Source organism: Sapajus apella, unplaced genomic scaffold (assembly GCF_009761245.1).
Source record: "Sapajus apella isolate SASKATOON/1434 unplaced genomic scaffold, GSC_monkey_1.0 scaffold4, whole genome shotgun sequence".
In the NCBI taxonomy this organism is placed as follows: Eukaryota; Metazoa; Chordata; class Mammalia; order Primates; family Cebidae; genus Sapajus; species Sapajus apella.
In genome coordinates this window covers 52,679,887-52,699,827 of record NW_022436944.1, presented here as the reverse complement: position 1 = coordinate 52,699,827, position 19,941 = coordinate 52,679,887, and the positions used below count along the sequence as shown (strand labels likewise).

The 19,941-nt window shown below is 45.5% G+C and overlaps 1 protein-coding gene across 4 annotated transcripts in view; it reads left to right on the top strand.

Annotated features, from left to right (window-relative positions):
• Nucleotides 1–19,941, top strand: part of GLB1 (galactosidase beta 1) — a 95,560-nt gene that overhangs the window by 27,866 nt on the left and 47,753 nt on the right. For all 4 annotated transcript variants that reach the window (XR_004265549.1, XR_004265548.1, XM_032268844.1 and 1 more), the window contains exons 6-10: nucleotides 7,847–8,027; nucleotides 11,394–11,452; nucleotides 13,195–13,316; nucleotides 13,401–13,441; nucleotides 18,722–18,834. Coding sequence is in view for 2 of the 4 variants with exons in the window: in XM_032268844.1 (XP_032124735.1) it covers nucleotides 7,847–8,027; nucleotides 11,394–11,452; nucleotides 13,195–13,316; nucleotides 13,401–13,441; nucleotides 18,722–18,834 (516 nt within the window). In the remaining 2 variants the exon portion in view is untranslated. The remainder of the gene's footprint in view (nucleotides 1–7,846; nucleotides 8,028–11,393; nucleotides 11,453–13,194; nucleotides 13,317–13,400; nucleotides 13,442–18,721; nucleotides 18,835–19,941) is intronic.

Here is a 19,941-nt window from a genome sequence, read left to right as displayed (position 1 = left end):
TCCTTCTTCCCTGTGTTCTTGGCTCTCTGCAAAGACTGATATACTGTGGGGTACATTGAACGTCAACAGTTTTTGGTGTTGGTAAAATTACTTAGATGAAACATAAAACCGTATTCATTGGACATTGACCAAGGATGCTTCTTTTTTTTTTTTTTTTTTTTTTGAGACAGAGTCTCACTCTGTTGCCCAGGCTGGAGTGCAGTGACGTGATCTCAGCTCACTGCAACCTCCGCCTCCCAGGTTCAAGCGATTTTCTCACCTCAGCCTCCCAAGTAGCCGGGATTACAGGTGCATGCCAGCACACCCAACTAATTTTAGTATTTTTAGTAGAGATGGGTTTCGCCATGTTGACCAGGCTGGTCTCAAATTCCTGACCTCAGGTGATCTGCCTGCCTTGGGCTCACGAAGTGCTGCAATTATAGGGGTAAGCCACTGTGCCCAGCCATGACCATGGATGCTCTTATGGAAAAGAGTAAAGGTTTTTTTGTTGTTTTGTTTTGGGGTATTTTATGAGACAGAGCCTTGCTCTGTCGCCCAGGCTGGAGTCCAGTAGCATGATCTCGGCTCACTGCAACCTCCACCTCCCAGGTTCAGGCAACTCTCCTGCCTCAGCCTCCCAAGTAGTTGGGATTACAGGTGTGCGCCACAAAGCCTGGCTGTTTTTTTGTATTTTTAGTAGAGATAGGGTTTCACCATGTTGGTCAGGCTGGTCTCAAACTCCTGAGATCAGGTGATTCACCTGCCTCAGCCTCCCTAAGTGCTGGGATTACAGGCATGAGCCACCATGCCTGGCCTTGACCAAGGATGCCTTTATGGAAAAGAGTAAAGTTATATAAAAGTGACTGCATCCTGGGCATCCTGGGGATGCAGAGTGGCACTCCCTAGCAGAGGAGCATGGGCTAGGCTTCCTTCTTATGAACAGCACTATAGGCAGGTTGTGGGGATGGGTCATGGTAGGGCAGGAGTGTGGACACTCCCTTGCCTTTCAAGTGTAAGTGGACAGAGGTGCTGAGAGGCCTGCACTGGCCAGGGGGTCTGTTCTGAGGCTTCATGGTGGGAGGAGATGTCTTCTTGGAAGAGGCCAGGTTGTTGCTTACAGAGGGATGTGTGAGTCCTCCCTCATGCCCCTGTCTTTTACTGTCTTGAGGCTGTACTGGTTAAGCTAACAGGAACCACATTTTCCTCCATGAAGATATCAACTCTGAACCTTGGGTGCGTCTTTGCCCTGCATGGCTGTGTCTTCCTCTCTCCTGGTCTTAGGTGCAAACCCTCTTTTGATGCCCTCTTATTTTCAGTCTCTGCTTCTCTTTGAACCACTTTCAATTTCTACTCACAATTTTCTGCCTCTTTTGGTTTTGGAAATGCCATGAAAAGTGTGGTCAGGTATTAATTCGGCAGAGGAGAGTGAAGTTGACTGTCTGGGAGAATTTCCTCTGTGTCCGTCCCTAGCAACCTCAGATGACTTTTACTTGACCATGGGTCCTGCCAGTGACTCTGTCTTCCTCCTCCTCATCCTCTCCCCATCTCCATGCACTAGAATCCCACCTTATCATTTTTGCACTTTGTTTACAAAGTAAACAAGTATGGAGAGACATAAGAAAGCAGAAAAAACATAATTGTTACTCAAACCTCAGGAGCACAGCAAAGCTCTTCCCATTTGGGGAGTTTCCTTGAAGATTTTTTATGCCTTTTTGTTCCTCTTTTTTACAGAGTAAGTTCATTCCGTGTGACCTATTTTCTGTGTGGCTTTTTTTTTTTTTTTTTTGCGTCATTCGTTGTCATGAGCATTTCTGCATAGCGTTAAAAACCCTTTGTAGCATCATCTTTCATGGTTTCCTACTTGCCTTCTGAGGCACAGTTCCTACTTGCGTTCCCTCTGTCCAGAAGCTGGCCCAGTTGACATCACTGGCTTCTGTAGGACTTTCAGAACCATCACAGGCACCTCCTTTTGTGAGGCACCTGTGGCAGCAGTTTCACCCCTGACACACTGTGCCTCTAGTCTCCCGGTTCCCCATACCTCTGCCTGGCAGCCATGAGGGCACATCCTGCATTTGTGCATGTCACACACCCACCAAACGGCTCTGGAATGGAATAGAAGCTGACTGGTTTGATAAGAAGGAACTGGGGGATTTGTAGGCAGTATTTCTAGGTGTCAAGATTTCTGTAAAAGGGCCAAGCATGGTGGCTCCATGCCTGTAATCCCAGCACTTTGGGAGGCCGAGGCAGGAGGATCTCTTGAGCCCAGGAGTTCAAGACCAGCCTAGGCAACATAGTGAAAGTCCATCTCTACAAAAAATTTAAAAATTAGCTGGGTATGGTAGCATGTCCCTGTGTTCTCAGCCATTTGGAGGGCTGAGACAGGAGGATCACTTGAGCCTGGGAGATTGAGGCTGTAGTGAGCCGTGATCACACCACTCACTACACTCCAGCCTGGGCAACCAAGTGAGTCTCTGTCTCAAAAATTAAAGACCTATGTAAAAGCTGATTTCTCTCTCTGTCTTAATTCCTGTTGAAGGGTAGAAAGTGGTGGCTTTACTCAATTCTTAATGTTGATTTTCTCTCTGGGTGCGCAGAGAGTTTGAGATGGTCAGGGAGGAGCTACGTGTTTGCAGCCAGGGCAAAAATGAGTCAGACCAGAAGGCTCAAATCCCTGTCTGAGAACATTTAGGACCCTCAACACTGCTGGGTTACAGATGCAGGAAGCCAGGTCTGGGCTTTTATTCCTCCTCATAATTCAGACAGATATGCAGATGTTTCTCTTTTGCAGTGATTAGCTGAGCCAGTGCCACCTATGATGGTTTGCATATGTGGATGTTTATCTCAGTTTTTACCTGAAAAAAACTAAAGGCATTGATAATATCCAAGGTGAAGATAATTAGGACTGGACGACCTTCCACCCACAACTTTACTTTATCCAATTAACCGGGCATTCATCATGAGGTAATAAGCCTATTTATACCTACTTGGAAGATCAGCAACTTTAAAAGTCTCTGGTGCTGAACAAAGCTGGGGAGGCATCACACTATCTGACTTCAAACTATACTACAAGGCTACAGTAATCAAAACAGCATGGTACTGGTACCAAAATAGAGATATAGACCAATGGAACAGAACAGAGGCCTCTGAGGCAACACCACACATCTACAACCATCTGATCTTTGACAAACCTGACAAAAACAAGCAATGAAGAAAGGATTCCCTGTTTAATAAATGGTGTTGGGAAAACGGGCTAGCCATGTGCAGAAAGTAGAAACTGGACCCCTTCCTGACACCTTACACTAAAATTAACTCCAGATGGATTAAAGACTCTTAAAAACATAAGACCTAACACCATAAAAACCCTAGAAGAGAACCTAGGCAAAACCATTCAGGGCATAGGTATATGCAAGGACTTCATGACTAAAGCAGCAAAAGCATTGGCAACAAAAGCCAAAATAGACAAATGGGATCTAATTAAACTCCAGAGCTTCTGCACAGCAAAAGAAACAATCATTAGAGTGAACCAGCAACCAACAGAATGGGAAAAAATGTTTGCAATCTACCCATCTGACAAAGGGCTAATATCCAGAACCTACAAAGAACTAAAACAGATTTATAAGAAAAAAAACAAACCCATTCAAAAGTGGGTGAAGGATATGAACAGACAGTTTTCAAAAGAAGACATATATGAGGCCAACAAACATATGAAAAAATGCTCGTCATCACTGGTCATCAGAGAAATGCAAATCAAAACCACATTGAGATACCATCTCACAACAGTTAGAATGGCGATCATTAAAAAATCTGGCGACAACAGATGCTGGAGAGGATATGGAGAAATAGAAACACTTTTACACTGTTGGTGGGAGTGTAAATTAGTTCAACCACTGTGGAAGACAGTGTGGCGATTCCTCAAGGACCTAGAAATAGAAATTCCATTTGACCCAGCAATCCCATTACTGGGTATATAACCAAAGGATTATAAATCGTTCTACTATAAGGACACGTGCACACGAATGTTCATTGCAGCACTGTTTACAATAGCAAAGACCTGGAACCAATCCAAATGCCCATCCATGATAGACTGGACAGGGAAAATGTGGCACATATACACCATGGAATACTATGCAGCCATAAAAAACGATGAGTTTGTGTCCTTTGCAGGGACGTGGATGAACCTGGAAACCATCATTCTTAGCAAAGTGACACCACAACAGAAAATCAAACACCACATGTTCTCACTCATAGGCAGGTGTTGAACAATGAGAACACATGGACGCAGGGAGGGGAGCATCACACACTGAGGTCTGTTGGTGGGGGACTAGGGGAGGGACAGCAGGGGGTAGGGAATTGGGGAGGGATAACATGGGGAGAAATGCCAGATATAGGTGATAGGGATGGAGGCAGCAAACCACACTGCCATGTATGTACCTATGCAATAATCCTACATGTTCTGCACGTGTACGCCAGCACCTAAAGTGCAATAAAAAATATATATATATATATGTATAAAATAAAAATAAATAAATAAATAAAGTCTCTGGTGCTTAAGGAGCTTACAGGATGGAGACAGTTACTCTGGAACAAAGACCTGCAAATGATGGCCGCCACCTACATATTTTTGTAAGGAAAGGTATATTGGAATCGCCACACTGTTTATCTGTTGTCTGTGGCTGCTTTTGTACTGCAGTGGCAGACTTGAGTCATTGAGATGGAGACCTCTGTGGCTGCAACGCCTAAAATATTTACTCTCTGGCAGTTGTTTGTTTTGAGACAGTGTCTCACTGTGTCACCCAGGCTGGAGTGTAGTGGCACAATCTTGGCTTACTGCAGCCTTGCCTCCTGGGTTTAAGTGATTTTCATGTCTCAGCCTTCCAAGTAGCTGGGATTACAGGTGCTCGCCACCATGCCTGGCTAATTTATTTATTTTTTTTATTTATTTATTTTTTTTTTAAGTAGAGATGGGTTTCACCATGTTGACCAGGCTGGTTTCGAATTCCTGACCTCAAGGGATCCACCCACCTCAGCCTCCCAAAGTGGTAGGATTACAGGCGTGGGCCACCACACCTGGCCTGGTGTTTTATTTTAAAAGTTTGTAGACTCCTGCTCTAGAAACATCAGTCTCCCTCTGAAGCTCACCATGACTTTTTCTATGGGGTTTTCAAGCCTTTTCATTTGTGTGTTTTACCCAACCCCAGCCTTCACACACCTCTTTTTTTCCTAACTGATAGTAACATAGAACTTAAGTACAGTCTTAGTTGCCAGCATTTTGAGCACTTACTAGATGCCAGATCTGTGCAAATTTCTAGTCATGTACGACTCAGTTAAGCCTCATGATAACCCAGTGAGGTAGGTACACTTTACAGGTGGAGCCCCATGAACAGGAAGTGGCAGAGCTCACATTTGCATGTAGACGGTTGGGTCTTTGCCAGCCGTGCCGTGGCCAGGACGCTAAGCTGCTTTGCAATTGTGCTTTTCTCTCTCTTCATCATCTAACCAAATTATGTGTATGCATTTTTTACAAGCCTATTTATTTGAGAGTATGTGATACAATGATGACGATGCATAAATAAGACCTGAAAAAGCAAGACAATAGGTTGGGACTTGGGGAAGGGCAGAAGAGAACATGAGGTGCAGAGATGTGAGCCCATTTAGTTGCTGGAACCACTTTTAAGATCTTTAGCTCTGAACTTCTTGACAGCCAAATGATAAAAAGGAGACACAGTCATGTAAGTAGCACTTACAAAAGAGGGAGGAGAAAAGAACCTTGCCAGTTACAAAGCTTTTCTTAGCATTTACCTAAACTACTGCAAAAGGAACTTTCGTGGGACTCATCAATGAAGTTTTCTACTCTGTGTAAGCGGCAAACACTTCCTCTTCCGGATGGTTTTATGACCAATGAAGCCTCTGTCCTGGGCATGCATGCTACAGTCTGTTTTACTTCTTGAAGCCAAAATATGAGAGTATTGCCAAAGGGATCGTCTGAGAGAATGATCATTCTTGAAACCATTTGGGAGGCAGCACTGTGCAGATAATGACGGTGACGTTTAGTTCATTTTCAACGCTCACCCTTCTTTCCCTGCTCTCCAACTCTGCACATGGATGAACTTGATCTGCTGGTGAGGTCAAATATGTAGGAATGCCCTCTACCTGTTCCCTCCCCAACTCAGAGCCTTTTCTTCCAGATCTACCTCGGGCTGTCCTTCCAAGGAACATTCCTTGACAGTCTCTCCCAGCCACTCAGGCTAAGCACCTCTTTTCTGGGGGCCACAGTTTCTTGTGCTTGTGTTTAAAGATCATGTATTCCCAGGATCACAAATATTTGGTTTGTATTATGTGCAGATTAAAATTTTATGGTTGGGTTTTTTTTTTTTAATTTTTGTAAATGAAACGTAACATACATACATAAATGTGCAGTATAATGAATCACTGTGCTGTGGACACCCACATAACCACCAACCAAGGTCAGGAAGCAGCACGTGGCCAGTGCCCTAGAAGCTTCCCGGGTGTCCTTGATCATACACCATTGCGTCCCACTATCCTGACTTTTATGTCCATTGGGTTTTTACTTCTTTTTATACTTTTACCACCTGTGTGTGTACTCAGACTTTCTAGTTTGGTTTTGATTGTTTTGAATTTTCTCTAAAGGGGATTGTACTGTATTTTTCAGTGTCATACTTCCACTTGAGATTATATTCCTAAGATTGTCTTATTGAGTAGAGCTGAAGTTCATTTGTTTTATTGCTTGAGAGCAATGTTTCTTAACCTTTTTTTCATCATTGCCCCCAAGGATCCCTTTTAAACTTTTTTTCTAATTGCCTTCTCCTCTTCACCATGAAATTTTAATACCTGAGACATTGTGTATTGGTTTATTTGCTGTGTATATATATGTTTTATATAAATAAAGAATATATTTTTAATCCCCAAAGCATCAATGTTTAACCCCTCAAGGATGCTACTCACCTCACTGGGAATGCATGCTTCAGAGCAGGGACCGCCCCCCTTGATCACGATGAAGAATGATCTTGCACCTGATCATTCTTCATCGTGGGGCTTCCCCATGCACTGTGGATGTCCAGCAGCATCCCTGGGCCTCTACCCACTGGATGCCATGAGCACTTCCCGAGCTGTGATAACCACAGACATTTCCAGACGCAGCCAAATGTCCCCTGTGGGGCCAAAGAGCTCCTAGTTGAGAACCACTGATGTTACTGAGCACAAACTGAACATAGGTGTGTATTTGACAGCATGTCAAATAAATATGGTGCACCTGGCCCCGGCATTCACCCTTCCCATTGCCATGGAGGTTTTGCATAGTTTATTAAGGGAAAACAGCGTTACAACTGGTGCGTAAAATGTGATGCCAGTTTTTGAGGAAAGAAAACACTGCTGTATATTATTTGTATCTATTTGGGGAGTGTGTGTATCTGTGTAAATCTAGCTGTATACCAAAATGCCTGCTGTGATTATCTCTGGGCAATGGAATTGACGGATACTTTTTCCATTTTCATTTTCCTAGCATTTCTGCCATGGGAAGGTATCATTTATGTGATGTTTGAAGTATCTACTTTCTATTTTAGGGAAGAATACCGCTACAATCTGAACACCAGTTTGACGGTTTTTTTTTTTTTTTTTTTTTTTTCTTATTTCTCAGCGGTGGGAGAGGGTTAATAGGAAGTAAACTTTTATGCTGAATTGTTGGGGGTTTTTTAGTCAGTTTTGAAGTCTGAGTGAAGGAAATTTTTCTGACAATCACTAAGCCTTGTCATCTTAGCAGATGCTCAGGTATCTTCCCCACACAAAAGCTTGCATCAGGATGGCTCCACTGAGATCTCCTCATTTTTCCCTGCTCTTTTGTCACTCACAGGTGGAAAATGAATACGGCAGCTACTTCGCCTGTGATTTTGACTACCTGCGCTTCCTGCAGAAGCGCTTTCGCCACCATCTGGGGGACGACGTGGTTCTGTTCACCACTGACGGGGCACATGAGAAGTTCCTGCGGTGTGGGGCCCTGCAGGGCCTCTACGCCACAGTGGACTTCGGAACAGGTGGGTGTTTGTGGTAACAGAAGTTGCAGCTTAAAATCAGCTTTTTACTCCATCAGTTGCTCTGGGCACTTGTTTTAAGTGTCGTGGGCAGACTGAGATTTTTCACATTTTCCTTTTTCAAGGGACAGATAGAATAGAATATTCGCATCCCTCAGTAACAGGTAATCTGTAGGCCAAGAGCTTCCAGGCTAGCTGCGTTTTCAGCACTGGTGGAGCTGGCTGGAACACGGAGTACTACTGTCTCAGGGGCTGGGCTGGCCCACCCGAGATGGAGAAGTGGGTGGGAGGCTCCAGCTGTGAGAAGCTCTCCCTTGAGGCAGTCACCTTTTAGACTGTGTCTGGGGTGTGCTTCTCTGCTATTTCGGCCCTCCCTGTCCTCCCCTCTTGGCAGGACACGGGGCTGTGTCTTGGCTGCAGCCAACTTTGAGGTCAGCCACTGGCTGGGAACTTACCTTACACTTGTTATCTTTCTGCATAACTTAGAACACGATGAACTGTCAGGGCTGGAGATGGTTTGGCAGATGCTACAAAAGCTGCCTTGCCAGATTCCTTACACGGTGCTGTGTAAACGGTGGGGATGCTGTAAGTGAAAGTTACAGATGGGCGGGCAATGTGGTTAGGATGCTTCTGGCCATAAGTAACGATAAGAGTCTTCATTTAGGAGAGTGGCTTTCATAAAGGATATGACAGCTATATCCGCCCATTCTTGCACTGCTATAAATGAATACCGGAGACTGGGGAGGCCTTAGGAAACTTACTATCATGGCAGAAGGCAAAGGGAAAGCAGGGACGTCTTATATGGCCAGAGCAGGAGGAAGAGAGAGAAGGGAAGGTGCTGCAGGCTTTTAAACAACCAGATCTCATAACACGTTCAGTAAGTCCCAGGAGAACAGCACTGAGGGGACGATGCTAACGCATTCACAAGAACTCTGCCCCCATGGTCCAGTCCCCTCCCATCAGTTCACCTCCCACACCGCGGATTACAGTTCCACATGAGATTTGGTGGAGACACAGATCCAAGCCATATCAGCAGCTAAAGGACTGACCGGACTTTTTTTTAGGGGTTGGGGGTGCGGCTATGAAAGACATTATTGAGACAATTGCGATCTTTCAATAAAGTCTGTAGATTATAGTATTGTATCAGTGTAATTTCTTGATTTTTATAAGTATATTGTGCTTATTTAAAGAATGTGTTTGTTCTTAAAGAATAAACACTGAAGTGTTTAGTGACAAAGGGCCATAACATCTGCAATTTATTCTCAGATGGCTCAGAAAAATGTGTATTTTTGTAGAGAAACTGATAGAGTAAATCTAGTAAAATGCTAACATTTGGGAAATCTAGGTGAAGGGATATGAGAGTTTTTTGGTACTATTCTTAAGATGTTCTACAAGTTTGAAATTACTGCAGAATAAAAACTTACAGGCTAGGCGTGGTGGCAAGTGCCTATAGTCCTAGCTACTCGGGAGAATGAGGCAGGAGGATTACTTGAGCCCAGGAGTTCAAGGCTGCAATGAGCTGTGATTGTGCCACTGCATCCCAGCCTGGGCAACAGAGAAGCTAAAGCCCCATCTCAGAGCAAGCGGTTATCAGAGGGTCTTGGCTGGGTCCGTGTCCACCCTGGGATACCTGCTGTGGGAACGGGGTCATGAAGTGTGAAGCCAGGGCGTCCTCTGCTCGGGTGGGCATGGATAGTGCTCCTGCTTCTTCTTTCCCCAATGCTTGGCAGCCCATTCCTTCTCTGTGGAGAAATTCTTCTTCGTTTTAGAGGAAGAAGGGACAATAGAAGACACAAGAGGCAAGATATGACATTCTTTTTTTTTTTTTTTTTTTTTTTGAGACGGAGTTTCACTCTTGTTACCCAGGCTGGAGTGCAATGGCGCGATCTCGGCTCACCGCAACCTCCGCCTCCTGGATTCAGGCAATTCTCCTGCCTCAGCCTCCTGAGTCGCTGGGATTACAGGCACACACCACCATGCCCAGCTAATTTTTTTGTAATTTTAGTAGAGACGGGGTTTCACCATGTTGACCAGGATGGTCTCGATCTCTTGACCTCGTGATCCACCCGCCTCGGCCTCCCAAAGTGCTGGGATTACAGGCTTGAGCCACCGCGCCCGGCCAAGATATGACATTCTATTGGGATATTTCATAGGGGAAAATTGAGAGCAAGTGGTATGGAATGGTTGATGTACAAATTAGAATCCAGAGTATGTTCCATTATTCAGGAGTAAACACAATGAGAGCACTCACAGCCCTTTGATGTGTTAATTAACTGGCAAATATTTGTGGCACTATCGTGTGTGGTATTAGGGAGGCTGTAACTTCAAACCAGGCTCATCCTGTGGGGTGCTTCCAGGTCAACCAAATGTTCTTGTGAAGAGATAACACACAAGATATTTGTCCAGGCCTGGGGGAAGCACAGATAAAGAAGACAGGACTGCAAAGGGAACTCCTGTGCAGACCGGAAAGGCCCCAGGGACCTCCTCAGAGAGAAGCCACGTTCTGTGGTCCATGCACGTCCTCTAATGGGTCCAGTCTGAAGCTAGCTTGGAAGTATTCCAGGCCCATGGGGTGTGGGAAGGGACAGAGGCCTGCCTTAGTCAGTTTTGGCTGCTATAACAAAATACCTTAGACTGGGTTATTATTTATAAACAAAAGAAATTTACTGCTCACGGTTCTAGAGGGAGGGAAGTCCAAAATCAAGATGCCAGCAGATTCAGTGTCTGGGAAGGGCTTGCTGTCTGCTTCAAAGATGGTCCCATGCCTTCTTGCTGTGTCCTCATGTGTCCAGGAAGCTCCCTTGAACCTCTATTTATTTGTTTATTTATTTATTTATTATTAAAAAAAATTTTTTTGAGATGGAGTCTTGCTCTATCACCCAGGCTGGAGTGCAATGGCACGATCTCAAATCACTGCAACCTCCACCTCCCAGGTTCAAGTGATTTCTCCTGCCTCAGCCTCCCAATTAGCTGGGACTACACTTGGCTAATTTTTGTATTTTTACTAGAGAAGGTGTTTCTCCATGTTGGCCAGGCTGGTCTCGAACTCCTGACCTCAGGTGATCCGCCCGCCTTGGCCTCCCAAAGTGCTGGGATTACAGGCATGAGCCACCAGGCCAGGCCGGAGCCTCCTTTTATAAGGGCACTAATCCCATTCATGAGGGTGGAGCTGTTCTGATCCAATCACTTCCAGTGGCCTCACCTCATAATACTATCATATTGGGGGTTAAGTTCCCACATGAGAATTTTGAGGGGACACCAACATTCTGACTGTAGCAGAGCTTCAGGCCCAAGTCCCATGAAGGGCTCTTGTTATTTAACTTCTTGTCATTTCCATGACTGACCTACCTTCTCCCTTATAACTTTCAGGCAGCAACATTACAGATGCTTTCCAAATCCAGAGGAAGTGTGAGCCCAAAGGACCCTTGGTAAGAATTGAGGGTGAGGTGTGGAGAGACTCTGGCTTGTACAGCTTCATTGCAGCTCTTAGGAGAGAAAGGTTGCGTGCTGCTGAAACTGGGGAGCAGGCCCTTAGTGGTTTCGGCTCTGGGGTCAGCAGCTAATGGGATCGTGGAGTCATGGCCATCTGGGTGTGCGAATGACAGCAGAAACAATGTTCCTGTTTGAAACGGAGCTCCTGTGCTGGGGTGGGACAGACGGAGCACCAACACGGATGACCTGTTACACCAGGCTGCGTGCCCCTGCTTCCTGGTTTCATCTGGTCCTCGGGGCAGCTCTCAGAGGTGGTGTTATTGTCTCCATTTTCAGTGAGGCTCAGGAAAGCTGTGTCACTTGCCAGGGTCATATAGCCAGTGAATGGCTGGACCAGGGTCTGAGTTCAAGTCTGTCTTAACTGATAGCTCTTTGTGACAGAGCTTCTCCACCTTTAAAGTGTTTACAAATCACTTGGGGATTTTGTTAAGACTCAAGTGATTCATAAGCACAGCAAATTTTGATCTGCTGGGTCTGGGTTGGGGCCTGAGATTCTCATTTCCTTTTTTTTTGGAGACTGAGTCTTGCCCTGTCGCCCAGGCTGGAGTTCAGTGGTGCCATCTGGGCTCTCTGCAACTTCCCCCCCGGTTCAAGCAATTCTTGTGCCTCAGCCCCCTGAGTAACTGGGATTACAGGTGTGCGCCCCAACGCCCAGCTAATCTTTTTGTGTTTTCAGTAGAGACGAGGGTTCACCATGTTGGCCAGGCGGGTCTCAAACTCCTAACCCCAAGTGATCCTGCTTTGGCCTCCCAAAGGGCTGGGATTATGGGTGTGAGCCACTGTGCCCGGCCCTGAGAGTCTCATTTCTAATAAGCAGCCAGGTGGCCTTAAGGATGTAGGTTTGCTGACCACACTGAATTGCAGGGCTTTATGGTACACGGTGTAGGCTGCTAGGAGGAGGAGATGGCGGCAGGTGCAGGCGGGTGTCAACAATCTATCGATCCTTCTCTTTCCGTTCAGCTGAAGTTGCTGTTCTTGTTGTCACTCAGCCTAGTTTATGGGGTTAATACCCTGTGCCTTCTCTGTACCAGGTCAGACTGCCCCACCTGTGTACAAGCCTTCTTTATAAAACAGCCTTTTCTGGGTCTAGTCTCTCCTTAGTGAGCAGTGCAGACCCTGCATTCATAGGCTTTGGGTGGAGCCATTTCCTGGAACCTGAAACAAGACGTCCCCACGAGAAGGTCCAGCTTTCTTTTCTGTTCTCTAGACCCAAGGCTTGGCAGGGCAATGCCCAAGGAAAACATGAAGTGTTTGAGGCCTGCTTTGCAGAATGCTGGGACAAGTCTACCTCATCAACCTGAGATCTCAAAATCTGGATTCATACAAAGGGTGAACTTGGAGCTGTTATTCTATAAAAATATTTTGCTATCCAGTTTCTTTGCCCAACAAGACTTTCCTACCATGTTTAAACAGGGGATCAGCTATCTAAATTTGAATGTAGGCACCACTCTTCAGGAATACCTGCATTGTGTAAGATGAGCTCTCACTTTAGCTATGAACCTGAGGACTGGATGTCAGCATTGCTGGTATTGAAAGTGCTCATTGGTCCCCTGGCTCTGGGTTAAGCAGTGCAAAGTCCACCCCCTTGCTACCTGTCACAGATGGGGGATTGCAGGGAAGTGGTGGCATTGGAGGGGCATAAGTCTATCCTAAGGGCCACATTGTTTTTTCATTTTAGATCAATTCTGAGTTCTATACTGGCTGGCTAGACCACTGGGGCCAACCTCACTCCACAATCAAGACCGAAGCCGTGGCTTCCTCCCTCCATGACATACTGGCTCATGGGGCGAGTGTGAACTTGTGAGTGTTCATCGCCTGAGGGGAGGGTGCCCTCAGTAGCCATGGGCTCACAGTGAAGTACTGTGTTCTTTTGTTTCCTTGTAGGTACATGTTTATAGGTGGGACCAATTTTGCCTACTGGAATGGTAAGAGCACTTTAACATCTGTAGAAACTTATGCTACAATGTTTCTGTTGATTAATTTGGGGAGGGATGTGCCCACAGACAGTTTTTATTTACCTTTTTTGTTTATCCTCTCCTAAAATTTCTTTTTCTTTCTTTCTTTCTTTCTTTTTTTTTTTTTTTTTTTTTTTGGAGACAGAGTCTTGCTCTGTCGCCCAGGCTGGAGTGCAATGGTTCAATCTTGACTCACTGCAACCTCCACCTCCCAGGCTCAAGGGATCCTCCTGCCTCTGCCTCAGCCTCCAGGTAGCTGGGATTACAGGTGCATGCCACTATGCCTGGCTAATTTTTTGTATTTTTAGTAGAGACAAGGTTTCACCATGTTGGCCAGGCTAGTCTCGAACTCCTGATCTCAAGCGATCTTCCCACTTTGGCCTCCCAAAATGTGAGGATTACAGGCATGAACCACCGCACCTGGTCCTACATTTTCTAATATATAAGGATTACCTATATAATTTTTTAAAATAATATTTCTTAAAAAAAATTTAAGGTACATAAATTTTTATGAGCATTTGAAGCCTTCCTGTTTTTCACCAGAAGTTGGGCAGGCTTTAGCTACAGTCTATAACTGTAGCTTATTTGTTCAAATATTCCGCTGTGTTTTTTGTTTTTTTTTTTAACATTTTGTTTTGTTGAGATATAATTCACAAACCATAAAATTTACAGTTTTTAAATATATGATGCAGTGGCATTTACTGTATTTACAAAGTTGTGTAACCATTGCCATTATCTAACTCAGTAACATTTTATCACCGCAAAAAGAAACTCCATACCCATTAGCATGCATTCACACCCTTCCTCCTCCCACCCCCTGGAAGCAATATACTTTCTGTCCCTCTGGACTTGCCAATTCTGAACATTTCGTATAAATGAACCACATATATACACCTGTCTGACGTCTTTCATTTAGTCCAGTGTGTTCAAGGTTCGTCCATGTTGTCACGTGTATCAGTGTTTCATTCCTTTTGATTGCTGAATAGTATTCCCTTGTGTGGATGTGCAGTATTTTATTATCCATTCATTGGCTGATGGACATTGGGTTATTTCCACATTTTGGTTAGAGTGTTGCTTTGAACACTGATGTACAACGATTTGTTTGAATTCCTGTTTCAGTTCCTTCGGGTGTATACCAAGAGGTGGAAGTGCCACGTCATGTGGTAATTCTGTGTTTAGAGTTTGAGGAACTGCCATAGTGTCTTCCAAAATGGCCGTGCCATTTCACATTTCTACAGTTTTCTGTGTAGGAAAAATTATGACAAAAATTTTTCTGCAATGTCTTTGATTTTTTTTGCAAAGACAAATGATGCTGCCCTGACTTTTCTCTAAGCTTCATTCCCTACCTGTCTCTCTGTTTGCATTTTTCTCTGTGAATCAAGGACGATGCCCAGCTGTTGAGTTCTGAAGGTTTCATTTGGACCTAAATCTCTCAGGATCTGAAATCAGATGCTGTCAGCACTTAATGAAGTTTCTCTTTGAACTGCTATCTTTTTTGCAGGCTGAGATGGGCTAGGAGAAGACATTACTTACAAGCATTATCAATTTTAATACTATTACTACAGCCAAGAGACGAAGATATTGCAAAACTGAAATTTCACTGCATATAAGATAATAGTGTGCCCGGGGCCTGTTGGGGGATTGCAGGGAGGGAGAGCTTCAGGATAAATAGCTAATACATGCAGGGCTTAATACCTAGGTGACCGGTCGATAGGTGTGGCGAACCATCATGGCACACGTTTACCTATGTAACAAACCTGCATGTTCTGCACATGTATCCCGGAACTTAAAATTAAATTAAATTTTTTTAAAAAGAAAAGAGAATAGTGTGCCAAGGTTGGTAATTGATATTTTAGATCATCTCTGTGTATTCATCTTATAAGAGAGCTGATACCTGGTGGAATGCCTTTTTCACTCTGAAGATGGGGGTTCCCCCTAGCTGCCGCTGATGGGATCGAGACCAATCATCCAATCCAGGAAAAATGACATCGTTTTTTAGAATTGTATGGTTCATGACACAATTTTTAAAAAAATCTTAATATTATACTTAGAATAACACATTCATCTTAGAAAAAAATTGGGCATTGTAGAAACTGTCGGAACATAGAAGTTGTCCTTAATCCTCTCGCCTGCCCCTCCCTCTGCCATAATCCATAGAATTCTCTGTTCTGCCTGTTTTCTTACTTAGTCCTCACATTAGTCTTGTCTGGATTAGAGATGATCAACACCACTTTACAGATAAAAACAGCTGAATGCAAGCTGGGCATGGTGGCTCATGCCTGTAATCCCAGCACTTTGGGAGGCAGAGGCAGGTGGATCACCTGAGGTCAGGAGTTGGAGACTAGCCTGGACAACATGGTGAAACCTCGTCTCTACTAAAAATACAAAATTAGCCAGGCATGATGGTGCATGCCTGTAATCCTGGTGGCTGAGGCAGGAGAATCGCTTGAACCTGGGAGGTGGCAGTGTGGTGAGCCGAGATCGTGCCACTGCACTCCAGCCTGGGCAACAAGAGCGAAACTCTGTCTAAAAAATAGCTGAATACCTGGCCAGGCACGGTGGCTCAAGCCTGTAATCCAAGCACTTTGGAGGCCAAGGCGGGCAGATCACCTGAGGTCGGGAGTTCAAGACCAGTCCAACCAACATGGTGAAACCCCGTCTTTAAAAAAAAAATAAAATAAAAACATAGCTGAACACCAAAAAAAAGTCCACAGGTTTTCTGTTCAGCTGGCAAGGGATGGAGCCTGGACTGAAACTCGGGCGGTGGTGAGCCAGCCCCCACACCCGCCCCGCTGTGTTCTGCCACGCCTCTCTGAAGCTGCCTTTTTGACCCGTCCATTTGAGGAAGTGAGAGAAGGCCAGTCTGTACTTAGTAGCTGTTCTCCAGGCCAGCTACTCTCTGTTCCCAGAGGAGAGCAGGGACAGAAAAGCGTCAGGAGCAGGGAGCTCACTGTTCAGCCCACGGGAACGTGCGCCTCCCCGTGCAGGTGTGTCTCCCTCCGCGCCTGTGTGTGTCCACAGCCGTGTGATGGCTGCCTGCAGGGTCCAGGCGCTCGTGTATTTCTCACACAATGTGGAGAGCTGACGACTGCAGTCTCACCATTTCCTTCGCCTTCCCACCTCACACCCTCTTATGTGGCTAGAGGAGGCCTGAATGTGCACCATTTCTCTGCGATGCTGCCCTATGGTGGTCTAAAGTACGATTCTGTCAGTAGCCCTAGAACAAAGACAGTCTTCCAGTCCATCCTTAAATCCGCTGGCCAGCTTCCCAGCCTGGGCTCCCTCGGCCTGTAAAGTGTGCTAATGGAGGTCACACTTATCCAGCTCAGCTCAACCTGGCTACCACTGGTTGAGCTCCTCCTCCATGCCAGAGTCTGGCTGGGGACTCAAGGGCAAGTGAGGCACAGGCTCTACCCCTGAGGTGCAAGCAGTATAGCATGGAGAGAAACATACAAGTAAGAAACACAGCGCGGCCTGGGCACTACCACATTAGAGGCAGAGGAGGGCCACAAAGAAGGTGAGTTCCTTGCAGCAACGGATGTGGGTTTTTTTTTTCTTTGTGTCTGACAGGAAGGGATGTGTTTTAACCTATGCATCCCCTAAGACAGGCAGACCTGTTGGCTGTGAATTGTCTCTGATTAATAAGAAATGGGGGAATGATATGACTAGATCAGTTCAGTTGGTTGAGTGGTCCAGGTCTTTCAAAGTTTAGATTCTGTGCAGAGAACTAATGAAAAAGTCTTTGGGGCTGACCTGCTTGATCTGATCCTCAGCCTTGCTCATCTGTCACCTCCACCAGTATTAGGTCACCCAAGGTGGCTCCATCATTGGTGAGCTGCGTCCAAGGAATTTATTACTAATCCTAGCATGTTATGTGCCTCATTCATGTACAAATTAGGTTGGGCAAAAGACGACTCCTAAAGTAACTTCATTCTCACACACTGGCATTGCAATACACTCTCTGAAGTAGAAGAGGAAGGCAGAAAGCCTTGCTGGTCTGTAGATGGCAGCATCAGCGTCACCTGGAAGCCTGTTAGAACTGCAGCCTCGGGCCCCACTCCAGACCTGCTGAATCAGAATCTCTGGGATGGGGCTTAGGAATCTCTTAACAAGCTCTCCAAGTGACTCTTAAGCGTGAGGAAGTTTCTGAAGTACCGCCCGATATTGCAGGTAACCTCACACCTGTGATCATCATCCAAGACAAGGTCAAGAGCCTCTGGTCTAGACCCCGCCCCTTGCACAGTAATTGTAGGGCCATTTGTTTTTCTAGTCCTTTTGTATACTCAGTAGTGGCACCATCCATTGGTCTTTGTTGAAGGTCAAGTTCCCAGGGAAACAGACTCCGAGATGACCTGGCAGAAAGCTTATTGGGTGTGCTCTCTGGAGCAACGCCTGTAAGACAGAGAGGGAGAAGCTGGGCTATGGTGCAACGTCACAGGTGGCCTCAGCCGGTCTTAGAGGGAGCTCTGCAGCTGGGGTGGCCAAGTGCGGCACATTGGTCAGTTGTTGGAGGTGGGCCATCCCTGAGGGTTGTAACTGTGGGTGAGGCAGCTCAGCAGAGGCCAGCGCCCAGAGAGGGACACGTCTGAGAAATGTGAGCCCTAGCCACTGGGGGAATGAGTGAGTGCCTTGGTTCTGAAGACAGATCCAAGGGGTGCACCACGGTCCCCTCTGTAGCCTTCGTAGATGCGACAGAGGCCCTCAGATGACATCTGAACCTCTGTGGCTGATGTGGGTCTGCCGTTGTCCCCTGCTTTGTTTGGTTTACTAAGCCCTCCGTTTTCTGCTGATCCGTGGCCTAATCATCAGTGTCTCACCACTGACCTTTTCTCAGCCATACAGCTGGAGGACATGAAAAAGTTCAGAGTTGACAGGATTCACGGTCAGAGCTGGGGGTCACAGCATAAGCCCTGCCATTACTGGTGTGAGGTGCTGGCAGATTTTTGTGGGGAGCTTCAGATCCCCTGCATGTCCAGTGGGGGGTGATACCTGTTAGAATCACAGCTTGAGCTGCTGTAGAGTGGATGGAAAGAGTGCTTGGTAAACGCTAAGGTGCCTGGTGAGTGCGCCTGTAGAGGGAAACTCCAGCCCCAACCCTTGCATCCTGAGGGCCACAGCTGTGTCTCCCAGCAGCGGTTTTAATGTGTCTTCTAGTTTTCTCTCTCCGTAGTGCTGAGCTCATGGATCCCAAAGAACTTGTCCCAGAGCTGGGTCATCAGTAATAACTAGTGGCACATGTTTGTCTTCTAGGGGCCAACTTACCCTATGCAGCGCAGCCCACCAGCTACGACTATGATGCCCCGCTGAGCGAGGCTGGGGACCTCACTGAGAAGTATTTTGCTCTGCGAGACGTTATCCGCAAGGTGGGTGCTTTGTATGAGCTGTGGCGGGCTGGTCTTGGACAGAGCCTCTCTTGAGCTCACTGTGGCTCTGTGGACAGCTGCCTGCCTGGCGCCCTCCTGTTGAAAAGGATGGATGAAGAGAGGCATCAGCTAGACTTGCGTTTGCATCTTGTACCCATGTGATTAAGAGTGAGTCTATGAGCAAATCACTGTGCTGATTATTAATTTGTAAAACTGGGATTACAGCATCGGGTTGTGTTGTAAGGATTGGAAAGAACCTATGTAAGCCACCCAGGACAGTTCTTGACACATATATGTCTAATAAGTGGCAGCCATTTCTATTATTTATCTTAAAGGTAAGAAAATGTGTGTCTACTTAAATAGCTGATATACATAGGAAATAAATCCTCAGACCCAATGAAGCGTGGTGCAGGTGTCGGCTGTCAGTGAAGCTTCATTTTTCTATTTGGAGTAAGTGCTTGCTGTTTCCTTCTGGACTGCACCTGAACTGCTTAGTCCTGCTAGCATTGTAACCTTCTGAGGCACCTAATGCACCTAGGTGGGGTTTCCTGTCTCTGCTGTGGGTTAAAAGAAAAAACCCACAGTTTTTCTGCTCAGTCACCTGAGTTTTGAAGTTAAAAAACAAAGGTTTCTGCCTATAAATGGTATGATTTTTTTTTGTTTTAAGTATGATGTAGTCTTAATTTTAAGCATGTGTTAAAGTGTATATTATAAAATTTCTTAAATATAAAAAATATAAGCTAGACTTACTACACTTAGAATTTGTCCATTTCATCTAAATTTTCAAATGTATTGTTAAAATGTTCCTTATGTTATTCCGTTATTGTGGGCTTAATCTCTGCAAAATTTATAGTAATGTCTCCCAAGCTCTCCCTTGTATGTTTGTTCCGTTTTGAAGCTTTCTGTTTCTATCTTTATTCTTTCCTTCCTTTATTTGAAGCTTAGTTTTTTAATGCAGCCTTTCTTCTTTTCTAATATAAGTATTTAAGGTTATAAATTTCCTTCAAGTACTGCTGTGTGGCTTGTAAGTTTTGCTGTGCAATCTGTGTCTTATTGTTTGCTTCTAACCATGTCTATTTTGATTTCTCTTCCACCCTTGATATGTGT